The sequence below is a fragment of the Ailuropoda melanoleuca genome, chromosome 16, assembly GCF_002007445.2.
Source record: "Ailuropoda melanoleuca isolate Jingjing chromosome 16, ASM200744v2, whole genome shotgun sequence".
In the NCBI taxonomy this organism is placed as follows: Eukaryota; Metazoa; Chordata; class Mammalia; order Carnivora; family Ursidae; genus Ailuropoda; species Ailuropoda melanoleuca.
The window spans coordinates 80,735,014-80,750,404 of NC_048233.1; the positions used below are offsets into that span (position 1 = coordinate 80,735,014).

A 15,391-nucleotide genomic window follows, 5' to 3' on the forward strand; every position below is an offset into this window, starting at 1 on the left:
ATAGTCCCTTACTCCTTATCTACAGTCTCCATTACCAACTCTATTTTTTTAAGCATATGAGACATCCTTGTTTTATATTATGTGTACCGTAAGTCCCATAGCTAAAGTGTTTGAAGGCCTGGGTCTGTTGCTTACTGCTTTGTGCAATTCTCACTTACAGTGCCTTGTGATGGTTACTTTTATGTGTCAGCTTGATTGATCCATAGGGTTCCCAGATATCTGGTTAAACATTATTCTGGGTGTGTTTGTGAGGGTGTTTCTAGATGAGACTAGCCTTGAGTCAATAGGCTGGGTAAAGCAGATTGCCCTCCCCACTGTGGATGGGTTTTGTGCATTGAAGGCCTGGATAGAATAAGAAGCAGTAAGAAAGAATTGTCTCTCTCTGCCTGTGCTCAGGTTAGGACACCAGTCTTCCCCCTACCTTTTGACTCAGGCTCTGACTGAAACTTACATCATTGGCTTTCCTGGTTCTTGGGCCTTTGGACCTGTACTGAAATGATACTCCCAGCTCTCCTGAGTTTCCAGCTTGCCGACTGAGATCTTAGGACTTTGTTTCCAAAATCACTTGAGACAATTCCTTACTTTATTTTTTTCATATAAGGGCTCCTGGGTGGCTCATTTGGTTGAGCATCCAACTCTTGGTTTTGGCTCAGGTCATGATCTCATGGGTCGTGGGATCAAGCCCCACATCGGACTCCATGCACAGTGGGGAGTCTGCTTGAAGATTCTCTCCCCCTATCCCTCCCCCACTTTCTCTCTCTCTCTAAAATAAATAAATCTTTTTAAAAAAATCTTATACACATTCCATTAATTCTCTTTCTCTGGAAAACCCTGATGAATACACTTGGGTCCTGTGTTTTAGTCTGTCTTTCTTTCTTTCTTTCTTTCTTTCTTTCTTTCTTTCTTTCTTTCCTTCTTTCTTTGCATGTGAGCTGACTTTCCCAGGAACTTTTCTGTGGGAATTCTTTGAGGCTTAAGTTTAAGATGAGTTACTTTACTTCAGAGAGGATTTTTGGATTTGCTTCTACAAAGTGCCCCGGGAACAACTATCTGCTTTAAATTCTCCTGTTGTTCTTTGCTTGTTTGCAGTGGTGGTGTTTTAGCCTCACAGGTAGTGGGAATTCCCTCTCGGACCCATTTGCAAGTGGACTTGTGGTTAAGAGCATTTAGGGTTAGCATTTCTTTTTCTTCCACTCAGAGTCAGTGCTGAGCCAAGCACACTGTCAGATCCCTTTGAGAGGTCTTTTCTTTCTTAGTTCATTCACTGTGAGTGTTGTTTTTTCCTTGTTTTGCTGTAGGGGGGTGGTTTCTTTCTTTCTTTCTTTTTTTTTAAAGATTTTTAAAATTTATTTATTCGACAGAGATAGAGACAGCCAGCGAGAGAGGGAACACAAGCAGGGGGAGTGGGAGAGGAAGAAGCAGGCTCATAGCGGAGGACCCTGACGTGAGGCTCGATCCCGTAACGCCGGGATCACGCCCTGAGCCGAAGGCAGACGCTCAACCGCTGTGCCACCCAGGCGCCCCAGGGGGGTGGTTTCTGATTTTATTTCTCATTTGCTCAGGCTCTAGGTTTTGTCCCATTAAACTGAAGTTCTTGGCCTCCTGGGATCAGCAGGTACCTCAGGGCAACCTCTGCTTCTGCTCTCAATGATCCCTTTGGATTTGCCCTTTCTTGTCATTTTGGGCTCTGATAATCATCCTCACTTTCTTGCCACCTCAACTTGGCATTTCTAAAGATTTTTCCAAATATTTTTATCCCCCCCCCCTTTTTGTGTGTGTTTTGTATCAGGAGAACTTACAGTCTCTGCTGTTTATCATGTTATCGGAAATGGAAATCTAGCCAACCTTGGCAGCCCGTTCAGCTGCGTTTCTCTTAGGATGATGCTCTCCTTGTGTTCATCCTACCCTGGCCTGTAGTTTGGGAGCTCCGTGCTCCTTGAGGGCAGGGATATGGTTTCCTGTCTTCGCCTTCCACAGAGCCCATTCCAGAGTTCCCCACACCAAAGCCTTCTTAAGTGTCAGTTGAACAGAATTGAACCCAGGGGAGGGAGGCCCCCATCTGCTGCCTGTGCTACCAGGGACCTTCCACAAGAGGGCAGCCTCCGCCGGTGCCGGAGTCAGGTCCACCCTATGGGTCTGGGCAGGGTTTACGGTGGAGGCGCCTGACTCTCTTTGGCTCCCAGAGGGGCAACGTCAGAAGCCCCCTTGGGCTGGACACAGTGGAGAAATCCTCCCCATTCCACAGATGGGGAAATGAAGTCAAACAGGGAGGAAGGAAGTGTCAGGCCAGGACAGGTAAATCTGAGATGAGGTCATATGGGGAAGGGCCAGGACGGAACCAGTCTCCTCTGGACTCAATGTCTTCGAGGATTCTGCTTACACAACCAAATAAAGTTTTTTGTTCCTTCATTCACTCAACAACATTCATTCGGCATCTACGGTGTGCCCCACAGGGAGTGCAGTGGTGAGTTAAACACACGGGCGCCTGGGTGGCTCAGTCTCTTGAGCGTCCGACTCTTGGTTTCAGCTCAGGTCATAATCTCAGGGTTGTGAGATGGCCCTCTGACTCGGGCTCTGGGCTCAGTGCAGAGTCTGTTTGGAATTCTCTCCCTCTCCTTCTGCCCCTCCCCCCACTCATGCTTTTCCCCACCCCCCTCTAAAATAAATAAACAAAATCTTTAAAAAATAAAAACCCACACTAGGTCCCTGCCTCCTTTAAAAAGTAAAAACCCGCACAGGGTCCACTGCAGACCAGCTGAACAACTCAGCGTTTCCCAAGCAGCCCTGGCCTTTTGCTCCTGCTGTTCTTTCTGGCCCTTCCAGAGGCCTTCCACCATCTCTGCCTATTGAAATCCTGCTTATCCTTGCTGGACCAGCTCCCATGCCTGACTCTCCCTGAGGAATGAACACCCAGCCCCGTGCCTGAACGTGGGGGTCCTGTAGCTTCCTGTGCCATCTCAGGGGACATCCCTAGCCTGTAAGGAGACGGGGGACAAACCATCTCTCAGGCCTTTCTCCACTTATAATTCTCTGAAGGGGATCTGAGGCTTTCTTCTCTCAAAAGTGCAAACCACACTCTCCTTCCCAGCCATCAATACACCCAAGAACAAAGTAAGTCTTGGGATTTGATCGCAGAAGAGCTGGGTCTCCGTGAACTGGGTCACGCGTCCACTCTTCCTACACGTACTGATTGGGCATCTCCTATGAATCAGGTCTCCAGAAAGGAAGCAGGCCCTCACTTCCCTTTTCCTTAGGAGACACCTGGAGGAAGTGTGTATGTGTGTGTGTGTATGTCCTACTCTGTGACTTTTGGGGTTCAGTCAGGCTGGGTGGGCTCCCAGCAGAGGCAGCTGGGCTCTCTGTCTCAGCCCCTGTGATACCAGCCTGGCTTCCTGGAGACCAAACCACAAGTAAAGCACAGAGGCGTGAGAGACACTCGCAGGCTGGGTTTGGTCGCATGCGTGCAAAGGAGCGCTCTCTTTCTCACAGAGAGAAAGTTATAAGCAGGACCAGCAAAGGTCCGAGCGGGCGCGAGGAGCACATAGCAGCCACGTCCCCCTCCTGGCCCCAGGATGGCCCTTCCCGCTGGCGGACACTCATAACGGTCAGAGATGACACCAAACATGTGGCTCTTCTCTGCGATCGTCGGATTGCTGACAGCAGCCCTCTCAGGTAGGACCGCTTTCCACCTCCTGCCACTCGTGCTGGAGGACCCGGGTCCTGGCCTCTTGGCCCCCTTGCTGGTCATTTTCTCACTCACCTTTCTAGAGCCTTCTAGGCAAGACTGTCCCAGGAGGCCCCAGCTCTGGTAATGGCGACTGGGACCTGGAAAGGGTCCAGGAACTCCCTGGAAGGGCCGGGGCTATGCTTGGATGGTGCTAGAAGACTCCTGGGCATGAGATGATGTGGGCAGCAGGTGTGGTGTCTCCTCAGCAGGCTCCCAGGGTCTGAGGAGGGAGACGCCTCCCACCATAGGTTCGGGAACTCCCCAGCCCTATTTCTTGGCAACTCTCAGTGGGGAGCAGACTGCCTTTCAGAAAGGTAGGACCACTGGCGATTGTATTCTCAACCCCGAAGCTGAGGCTCTGGACTCACTAGGCTTCTACCGTTCATGGTAGAACTGTCCAGAAACAGAACTCGGGGAAGCCAATGGGCGTTGAGGCTAGCCGTTGGTTCCAGTGCAGCCAGTAGGGGTAATTGGGGGCACAAATGAATGGGCAAGCTCTTCCCCCCATCCTGAGCTCCCCCTGGGTGCCAAGGCCCTTCGAGACCTGGGCTGGGGCATCAGGTGGCCAGAAAGTTTGGGGGCCGGCTGTGCCCTTCGGATGCTGTTGGCCTCTGCTGCACGCGGGGTGGAAGCCGGCAGGAACTGTTGGGACCTCACGTTTCGGGGATGGGGAGATGCATGGAAACAGAATTCTGGGCCAGGGAGTCCGGGCCCCTGGCAGTGGCAATATCAAGTGCTTTGTTTCACTTTGTTTTCAGAAAGAGAGAGAGGTCCCATCGGGAGGGGCATCCAAGCCAACTAGGAGAACTGGGGAGTGTTTTGGGGTGGGGGCAGCTCTTCTCTCTGCCTCTATCTAGAGGTACATGCGCCTGACCCCACCCTGGTTCAGGGAAAGCCATGTAACTCTGGGAGCGGGAATGGGTGCGCCTTCGGCTCCGTGTGGAGCGGCCTAGCTTCTCCCGCTCTGCCAAGAGCACCTGGAGCTCGGCCACCTTCTGCCCCTGAGCTAAGACAGACAGATGGTCAGAGGGGCATCCGTCCTTCGCCATCTCCATCACCGCTATCCTCTGTCCTTTTCCATGAGGCCCAGCCGCCAGCCTCGGCTTGGAATGAAGTCTGGGACAGAGATGTCTGCTGGCCGGCCCCGGGGCCCCGGGGACCTGGCCTTGAGTGGTGCCTGACAGCGGGTGGAAACCCAGGGCCCCAGCAGAGCTCAGGAGGGTGAGATGAAGGGGCTCCTGGAGTCAAAGTCCCTCCACCCGAGTCCTTTTCGTCCCCTCCTGACACTCCCGCATGGCCCACTCCTCTCAGTACAGGTATTTACTTCATGTTCCTGAAACTGCATTTATAGTCAAGGGCCCCACTTGTTACTAAGACTAGTTTAGTTTTGAAAGGAAACCTTATGTCACTATTGTAAGTGGAAAACTGACAGCATGTGTCATACATGAAAGGTGAAGGTAAACATAAAAATAAATGGGGATGGAAACCAATTTCTATCACATGCTAGCAAAAAGTTAAAAGGAGGTGAAGACCCTGGAGCCTGAAGCCCGCAGCTGCGCTCTCTGTTGAAGGGGAGAGGCGGGATGGTGATACAGACACCCTGCCCCCAAACTGGCATTCTCTTCTTGACTTTCCAGGGGGACTGAGAGCCCCCGGAGCAGGGACTAGCTTCCCTGCTGTGAGATTTCATAGCACTAAATGCTGCTTCCTAAAAGCCTCGAAGGGTTCCTGGCGGTGCATGTCCTCCTGATGAGAAGTACGGCCTGGCAGCGAGGGCATTGCAGGCAGAGAAAACTGCTCGAAAGCCCCGGGAGTGGGCTGGGGAAGGCCTGAGCAACCCGATGTGGGGCGGCCGTTCCCCCGGCCTGCAGAGCGGTCCTTCCCCTCCACCCAGGTCCGGCAGGCCCCGACCCGGGCAGAACCCAGCCCGAGGCAGGCAAAATGGACCCAGATCTGCTTGTGGGGTTCTCCTTGGTGAAACTGGTGTGTTGGGCAGAGCAGGGTGGGGAAAGGAAGTGAGGGCCTCCCAGGAGAGAAAGAAAAGGAAAGAAAGAAAAACAACAGAGAAGAGGGAGGAAAGGGAGCTAGGAGACTGAAGCCCATGAGGGAGTTCCCCGAGAGCTGCGAGGGTCATCAGGCTGTGCCCTGGGGTCACAGGCGGGTGGAGGCTGGCCCTCCTGGGCCCTGGCAGGCCCGGCCACGGCCTCCCCTCGCCTGCTCTCCTTTGCAATCCCAGCACCAAGCTCCATCTTGGGCCTCACTCAGCTATTTCTCTGGCCAGCCCGGCCTTGATTCTGGGCTGTTCTCTCCTTGGGCCCGGGTGTGTGCTGTTGAATGACCAGAGCGGGGACCACACTTTCCAATTCTGCTAGTGCTCCCTGGAGGCCTGGGTCCAGGATCAGTTCGTCCCCTTACCCTCCAGTTTTGTGCTTCAGTTTCCTGATCAGCCAACTGGGGACAAAGAGGCAGAGAGAATGAACTTGAAGCCCTTGGTTGAGGAGGACAAGGTGGGGTCAGGAGACCGGGGTATTGCCTGGGCGCAGCCTCTAATTCACCATGCGTGCTTCTCTGATCTGGTTTTGCACCAGTGAAATGGGGCGCTTTGGGCAGAAAACCCCTAAGGGCTCGGTCAGATCTGACATTCTGTGTACAAAATAGTAACAAATAACCAGACCTTTCCCCCAAGTGCTTTGCCGAGGTCGGTGACTTGAATTCCATCTGGACCGTGGTCAGTGAGGTCTGGGGGCTGCCGTTGGGCACCAGAAAGGCCATTTGTGGCTGCTCTAAAAAAAAGTTTCTTAAATGAGCCAATTTCTAAAAATCTGGGTGTTTTTTGCTTCTCTTGTAAATTCAATATCCGAAACTTATTTTTTTTATAAGTCCAGGAATTTTTAACAGTGACTCTCGGGGATCCTTTGATTAATATTTCATCAGACCAGGTCGAACGCAGTAAGCTTTCTTAAATAATAAATACCACTCACAAATGCAGCTTTTAATTAAGTGCCCTTGAATCTGTGATAGCCCAGACAGCAACGACCGAAATACGCATTTGAAACCTGGTAGTTTGAGTGGACAAGTGTTGGAAAGGTAACATACAGAGCAAATTTTGAAGATGGGTTCAGAAAAAGAACACAAAGTATCTCATTAATAATTTGTTTATGAATTACATGTTGAAACGATATTTTGCATAGGTTGAGTTAATAGATTTTATTATTATAATAAAGTTTGTCTATTCCTTTTCAACTTGTAAAAAAACGTGGCCGCTAGAAAATTGTAAATGACCTATGTGGCTTGCGTTGTTTCTAGCAGTGCCTCAGATGATCTAAACGGCTTCTACAAATTTAATGAATTTGGTTCTCTTATAAATGCTTCAAATACCTCCAAGAAACAAGCCTTTTCCAAGGATTTCAGAGAATACTCTCCACTCTAAAAAAACAAACATTTAAACAGGGTGAAAATTAAGTTCTCTTAAATATTCTAATAATGTTTACAGACATTGCCAAATTCTCTGAAATTTTTCACTTAAAATTTCAACTGAAGTCGATTACTTGGTCACACACGTGAGCCATGCTAGCAGCCAAGTGTTCTTAGAACATCACAGATCCAGGCCTTTATGCATCAACACACAGCAATTGATCCGACTGACACTTAGCATAAATGTATCATTGCTTTGGGTTTTCATGTGCTTCCACCATCTTCCTTTTTAAAATTCGAATCTTCTGGGGCTTCAAAGCCATTTACCTAGGAGAGAAGGATTGTCCCAAAGCAGGTAACTTGGATGATACCCCGTAGAGGGGAGTGTCTCTGTCTTAGTGACTGAAATGAGGTCGGCTCTTTTATTGTTTTGCCGAAATGTAAGATATGATTGTCCTGTGCTGCCGATGGGTGCGCCGTGTGCTTTTGGATAGCCTCTGCCCTCTGCTCCAGCGGGTCCCTCGACCCATAAATGACCTCAAGACCCAAGTTCTACAAACAATTCTCAAGGTCACCCCTGTCTCAACCCAGGGGGCTTCAGCACTTGATTGGATCAAATGAAACAAATGTGTTTCCGATTCTCTTCTTTCCCTGCTGGCAAGACTGCAACCGGCAGATGTATAAATAATGTATGACCCGCATTTGTATATTTATCCCGGCTCCGTCTGGCTCTCTGATCACAGGTCAATGACTGGTGGGGGCATTAGCTTGGCGGCCACCACAGTGGTGATGTGGCACCAGGCAGCTCCCAGGATAACGTGGATTATTACAGACAGTTCTAGAATGAGTAAGAAACACTGTCCACAGACTCCCTCATTTGGTCTGTATTTATCGAGGCCCATTCTGAGCTAGCCTCACTTTCTGATAGGAAGGTTCGGGAATTAAATTGGGCCCCCAGCTGTTGATTCCAAGGCTGAAGAATCAGCTGTCTTCCTGGGGGCAGGGAGGGATTAAGCAGGTGGTCCCAACTGAGGCTTTGGGACAGGGCATTGGAGAAAAAGACCACGCCGGCTCGACAGCCATGAAACCACCAACCACCACCCGTACTGATGCCCAGCCCTGCCCTGAGCAGACCCTGGTGGGCCTAGAATCCCCAGGCCCACCTCCTCTCTACTCACTGTGTCCTCCAGACCCTCCAGCCCACCCTCGGCACTGCTCCCACCCCACCCCACCCCCCACCCCCTGGCCACTTGGGCCAGGGCCACTGGAGTTACTCAGGCAGCACTTCCTGGGAGCCCTCGTTCCTGCCCCTTCCCAGTGTTTGAGAAAGCTGCCATCTAGCTGACAATCTACTTAATACTCTCAATATGATGTTTTAAAGTATAAATACTTTCATTTTTAGAAAAACCTTTATGTTGCTTCCTTAAAGATAGAGCCATTGTAAATCACCTTAATCGTAGTAATGGTGAAAGTAAACATCATGGAAACAAAACAATGTTACTGAAAACAGACGTGTGGCTGCTTTCCCTTTGCTCAAAGGGAGGGTTTCTAGATGTCAGGCAGTAAGGACAAGCGCCCTGGGAGATTTTCTCCTCCAAGTCATCAGAAAGGCAGAAAGGGAAATTTCCTTCACTTAGCTAATGTAAGACCATGTCAGTGACCACCTAAACCAATTTTCAAACCTTTGGATATGTGCCTCATTCTTTGGAAGCACTGATCCAGAGAAAGGACAATGAGGATGGATAACCTGTTCCCCTTACCGGACACAGCCTGGGGAAACCTTCTGTTCACCTTCCCAGGGGACACCCTGGACACGAAGGCCACATATCAGGCTGTCCCCAGGCCCCCTGGACAGCCCCTGGATTCCTGGTGAGCCTTGAAATCGGGGATGGTGCCCAGATTCATGACGCACAATTTAGCTGGGAATTGAGCCACCGGGAGAAGGAACCTGAAGGAGGGGCAAAGTGGGGGTGGATTCTTAGAACTCACTCTGGCTCTCTCGATTGCTGGGTCATCTTGGGCAGGCTCATTCCTTTCTCTGTCCCTAGTTCCTTCACTGGAAAAATGAGCAAATTGAACACTAAAGACCCAGCTGAAAAATCCTTGTACTCTATGTCTGTGCCTCAAGGCTTTTACTGTTTGTAGAGCGGGGCAGTGGAGGTCCAGTTGTTAGAAACCAGCCCGGGGGGCCCCTGGGCGGCTCAGTCGGTTAAGTGTCTGCCTTCAGCTCAGGTCATGATCTCAGGATCCTGGGATCGAGCCCTGTGTGGGGCTCCCTGTTCAGTGCGGAGTCTGCTTCTCCCTCTCCCTCTGCCCCTCACCACAGGATGGAAGTTAATTTAGATAATGCATGGGAAAGGAAAGTGCCTGAACATAGCAGTGCTTTAGAATGTTAGCTTATAAATGTTACAGAGCAAGGAAAAAGATCTTGTATATGTGAATACAGGATTTAGTGGTTAACACGCAGTTTACACAGCGAGCTCATTTACCCACATGACAACCCCATGTATAGATGAGGAAAGCAGGGGTTATTGAAGCTGAGAGATTGGCCCAAAGTCTGTAGCTAGTAAGTGCCAGGACTTCAGCTTAGGTGTCCCGACTAGTAGCTCTGACTCTTTCCTAGGGAAGAGTGGCCTGGCTTGTCTCCCAGCTGGCTGCCTTTGGGGCTCCACACAAATACGAGGCATCTTCCCTGGCTACGACACCTCCCCTTGCAGCCAGAGGGACCTCTGAAGGTCCGGGGTTCCCTGGAAGCCTTCTCAGGGACAAATGGGGTCAAATGGGGCTGCTCTCACCAAGGCCCAGCCCTCGCGGGGTCTGCTGTGCACTTACCTGCCTACCTGGGCCAGAAATGAATGAGGGTGAAGCTAGAGAGGTGCCATGAGCCTAGGGAAAGCCTGCTTGGCAGGAAGCTCCATCTAGTTCCATTTATTGAGCACCTGCTGTGTGCCAGGCCCTGTAGGACAGTGCGATGTGAGATATGAAGGTTTGCCCTTGAACACTTGAAGTGTTGTGGGGCAGATGATAAAAAAACACAAAGGTCAACCTGGGATAGGTGTGATGACAGGTGCATTCCGATGACAGCCATAACCACCACCCACTGCAGGGGACTTACCGTTCTCTGAGCAGCAGCTAAGCTGCTTCCGCCCCGCCCTGACATTGGGGCAATCTCCCCATTTTACAGGTGGGTCAACAGGGCTCAGAAAATTATGTATTTTGTCCCAGGCTGGTGGCTGATGCGGAGTTTAAATCCAGGTCTATAGGTCTTCAAAACCCGCATCCTCCATCACCGGGCTACACTGCCTCCAGGAGCTGGGAGTCCGAGGAGGGAAAGCTCCGGCCTCCTGGAGACATAGGGCGGCTTCCCTGACGGAGGAACACGGATGTCTCAGGGGCCTAGACAGACAGAGAAGGATGGCACAAAGACATTTTTAAAAATGAGTGCATGCAAAAACTGCTGCGGTCTGAGTAAAATGTATATGGATTAGTTGTGTTACATCAATGTGAACTTCCTGGTTTTGGTAATTTACTCTAGTTAGTTACCGAATATGTCATTATTGGGGAAGCTGGGCAATAGCTGCATGGGCCTTCTCTGTGCTGTTTTGCAACTTCTTGTGAGTCTGTGATTTCAAGATAAAAAGTTAAAGTGGGGGGAGCATTCCAGGTGGAAGGACTGATTTGGGCAGAAGCCTGGAGGTCAGACCGGCAAGGCAAAAATGCAAAGGGGCTGGCGGCAGGGAGGGGCTGACCAGCAGGCCCTGCTGGACCTGTAGGTCCTGTTTTCTTCCTCCTGACTCACCCGTTCTGCTGTGAGAGGAGGATTCGATGAGCGCAGTGACTGGCACACAGAAATTACACACATAAACCGTGTATTTCAAGAGGTTGGCTGGCCAAGGATAGCTGGGCAATCAAAGGGGTACCGGCCTCCCGGGCCACACTGTAAGTTCATAAGTCTGTCTTCTCACTGCAGCCCTACTACATGTGAGTTATTACCTCCATTTTAGCGGTGAAGTCGCTGAGGCTCAGAGAGGTGAAGGGACTCTAGATCACACAGCTAATAGGCGCACAGCTGGTAGATCATTAACTTAAGCTTATGACTCCTAATCCATGTTCTTTCCCAGCCCTGGAAAATAGGCAGGGTTTGGGCCACAGACCCCATTCATCTCAAGATTTCTCAGGAAAGGTTTCCTGATTCCCTGGAGACTTCATCTTACCCACTGTCAGCTAGGCTGTCGTGGAAACTGGGTAAAAAAAACCAAAACCTTGAAGCTACTTGTGAGTCAGAAGTCACTTCCTGCATGAATATCCACTCTGAGCCTCAGTTTCCCTGGCTGTAAAGCAGGGTTGATGGTAACCTCCAGAACCCAGGTCTGGGATGAGTCTCCATGAGATGTTGGCTATGAAGTACTTGGGGAAATCTGGGGCTCCCTGGGGGTGCTGAAGAGCCCCACGGCCGTAACTGCTGCTGGGCCTGGGGCCACGGGAGCTCACAGGGGCAGCAGAGAAAGAAGAGAGGGAAGCCCCAATTTCCGCCCACCATTTTGTAGATTCTTGTGGCCTGACTGCCTTCTGCCAGAAAATGGCTGCCAAGGGAGCCTCCAAGAGGCAAGCCTCAGTAGAGAGGCAGCACAGAGAGGCTGAGGGAGAAGCCGCAGGGCCCTGGGGAGACACAGACTGGGCTCCCATAATGGGAAAGTGATCCCCTTGCTTTCTCCTGGGCCTCCACCTGTGTTAGGGGTGGTGGGGCATTAGGAGGTCCACCCTATATTTCCCGGCCTCCCCCAACTACTCCATCATGGCCGAGCGGGACTTAGGAGAAGGATTTTATCTATTTTATCTGTGCTTTAGTATAAATTTTGGTAGGGTGTTCACCTTGCCTGGGAGGAGTACGTGGGAGCTGGGCTGGGCCGGGGGCAGAGGTGGGAAACCATGCCCTGGACAGGGTGGTGGTCCATCCCCCACTCTGCTCAGGGAGATTCACTTTCCCCTCCTTTCATGAGCTAAACTGAAGTAAAGGCCCTCTCCAAATGAATTAAGCTCCTTGGAGAAATGTGCCATGCTCTCCAGATAGGATTCTAGAAATATCATGACAGCATCTGGGCTGGAAGAAATCCCAGAGGGCTGCCAGTCATCTGCTCCTGTTTGTTAGAGGAGAAAACCAAGGTGCAGTGTGGGGGGTGACGTGCCCAAGGTCACGGAGCCGGTGCCGGGGTGGGCAGCCCGCTGGGCAGGGCAGTAGTGGGGGTCCTGTGTTCTCGCACATGCGGCTGTGGTCTGCCGTGGTCTGAGCTGAGCACAGGTGACCCGGGCTCTGAGATGTCAGCTTGGCGAGGTGAGGAGCTGGCTTCCTGCACCCACTCTGCCTGCACACCTCAATGGTTGCCCTGTCCTCAGCCTCTGCCTTCTTTTTCTCTCAGGTTTTTCTTTTCTCCCCAACATTTTATTTCAACAGAATTTCAGGCTGGCTGAGTAGTTGCAAGTTCCATATGCTCTTCACTCAGATTCCCCAACTGTTAACATTTTACCACAATCGCTTTACATTTTCTCAGCCTACCCATTTTTTGGTCTATCTCTTCCTTTTGGCCTAAATCGTTTGACAGTAGGTTGCAGACATAAGGTCCCTTTCTCCTAAATACTTCAGTCTGTCTTTTTTCTTTTTTTTAAAGGACATTCTCTCATCCAACCACAATACACATGTCAAACTGGGGTAGTTGACGTCAAGACAACATGAATAAATAATCCACAGACCCTTTTCAGATTTTGCCAATTGTTCCAATAATGTCCTTTAAGGCAAAAGAAAATTCTAGTTGGTGTGCCATGCTTAATTTTCCTTTCAGCTAGAACATTCCCTCAGATTTTCTTTCTTTTTCATGACATTGATCCTTTTGAAGAGTCTAGTCCAGCTATTATGTTTTTTTAAGAATTTATTTATTTGAGAGAGAGAGTATAAGTGGGAGTGAGGAGTGGGGAAGCAGAGGGAGAAGGGGGCTCCCCACTGAGCAAGGAGCCCGATGCGGGGCTCGATCCCAGGACCCTGGGATCCTGACGTGAGCCAAAGGCAGACGCTTCACCGACGGAGCCACCCAGGCGCCCCAACAGTCCAGTTATTCTGTGTAATGTCTCTAGTCATGGTTGGTTTGACGATTCCTCATGGTTAGTCGTGCCTCCTGTGGCAGGAACAGCGCAGAAATGTTTGCTGTTCTTCTCAGTGCGTCGTATCAAGAGGCACTTGGAGTTAGCTTGTCCCATCTTGGTGTTCTCATTCTGATTGCTTGGCTAAGGTGATGTCTGCTAGGTAAAGTGACTCTTTTCTCCTTTGTAACTAATATGTGTCTTGTGGGCAGATTCTTTGAGGCTGTGTAAAAATGTTAGTCCCCCTCAAACCTTTGCCCACCAGTTGTAACATGATTCAGGATTCTGGCCTGAACTGGTTATTATCACCACCGCTTCTGGATGGTGACATTATGACTCCATCACTCCTTCTACAAGTTTACTCGCTGACTTGGCTTTCTTTGCTGGTTCGGAGGGTAGGAGCCCATTGGCTCAGTGCCTGGAAGGCTGGAGCTGATGAGGCAAAAGGTGTTTGTGAGCCCCTCAGGTCGAGCCTCTGGCGGCCGCCATCTTGCCCGGCCTAGACATTGGAGCTTGGTTCACTCGTCTCTGCTCTCAGGGCCACCTCTGTCCTCACCTACAATTTCTGCCATTCATTTGTTGAGCTCCAGCTCCAGGCTGGCCAGCATTTTCAGCCACTGCGGATAGGCGACAAAGCCCTAGACTTCAAGGAGCTTCTATTCTAGTGGGGAACATAGAGAAATGAGCAAGCATGTTTTAGAACAGTATCATATCAGAGAGGAGTACATGCAGCAAGGGAAATAAAGCCAAGCAAGGCAGACCAAGAGTGAGTGGGATGGGGGTCCCGGTAAGGCCTCTGGAGGCATTTGAGCAGACATGTGAATGATGAGATTAGCCTGGAATCCCGAGAGATCGAGAGCAGGGAGAAGGACCTTCCAGGTGGAGGGAACACAGGCGTGAAGGCCCTGAGGTGGAAAGGTTGATGGACGTGCTGGAGGAGAAAGCCGAGGGGGAGAGAGAGCGGAGGAGATGGAGGTGGACAGGCTGCAGGTGTCGGCAAACACCGATCACGTATGGGCTTGGAATGAACCCAAGGGAAATGGGAAATCATCGGAGAGTTTTGGGTATCAAAGGATGTGATCTGATTCGCCTTTATGCATATACAATTATTTAACAACCTTGTTTATGATCAACTCCATATTTAAACCTAGAAATCTTCCATCAACATCGTACATCTCCAACAAATATTACTTCAGTAAATAGAATGTCTGTATAAACAAAACACTGAAAACACAGTGGCATTAAAGAGTCTGCTACACACGCCTGGGCCCCCCTTCCCCTCGTGCAGAGTGTGGGGTGTTCAAGGCTAAGCAGCACCACCCAGACCTGTAGTCCCCAGCCCCGACGGGCTGCCAAAGGACGAATCCGCTTGCTGTGGGATTCAGCACTATTTGATACCTAATCTTAAATTGTCTGGTTTGGGAAACAATGCGCTGGTGGCAGGGTCAGGTGGGTGGGGGCAGCGGGGACAGAAGGGGGCTGTGCTGTGAAGGAGGGAAGGGCAGTCTGCGGAGCACCCCAAACCAGGAGCAGTCAGAGGCCGGACAGCTGCCTCCCACTCTGGCAGTCAGACCCCAGCCGGCCCAGCCGGCCCATGTTAGCACAGAGAAACTGAGGCCCTCAAAAGGGGCAGGGCCGTACCCAAGGTCCTAATATTGGCTGATGTCAATTCTACCATTTTCCTTGTCACTCCCACCCGATTCCAGCTGAAAATTCACACCCGCCATACACATTCGTCATCCTTGTTGTAAAAACATTCTCACAACCACGTGAAAAGAAATCTCACCCAGCACCCTCAGACAGCTCGGCCTTTCATTCTGGAAGGAGGGAGTTTGCAAGTCCCCGGAGCGATGCAAGTGTTTAGTCTCGTCAGCATGGGGTTGGGTGTGCGGATGGGCATTGCTCTGGCTACGATCCGTATTTGTCAGGGTGGCTGTGAGCATGTGGACTCTGGGATCTGGGAGGCGAGGGTTTGATTCCAGGCTCCCGCACCTCCTGTGTGACCCTGGGCAAGTCCCTGAACCCTCCTAAGGGAAACCAGGTACACCCAAATACCAGCTCCTCCATTCTTTTTTTTTTTTTTTTTTTTTAAAGATTTATTTATTTATTCGACAGAGA

General features: G+C 50.7%; 1 protein-coding gene across 5 annotated transcripts in view; it reads left to right on the forward strand.

Moving 5' to 3' along the window:
- The first annotated feature begins 3,377 nt into the window (after positions 1-3,377).
- CD6 (CD6 molecule) overlaps positions 3,378-15,391 on the forward strand; it is a 38,942-nt gene continuing 26,928 nt past the window's right edge. Inside the window, exon 1 of one of the 5 annotated variants that reach the window (XM_034644704.1) lies at positions 3,378-3,672. In XM_034644704.1, coding sequence (XP_034500595.1) covers positions 3,612-3,672 — 61 coding nt within the window. In that variant the 5' untranslated portion in view covers positions 3,378-3,611. The remainder of the gene's footprint in view (positions 3,673-15,391) is intronic. The other 4 variants (XM_011236516.3, XM_034644703.1, XM_011236512.3 and 1 more) reach the window with 4 other exon arrangements.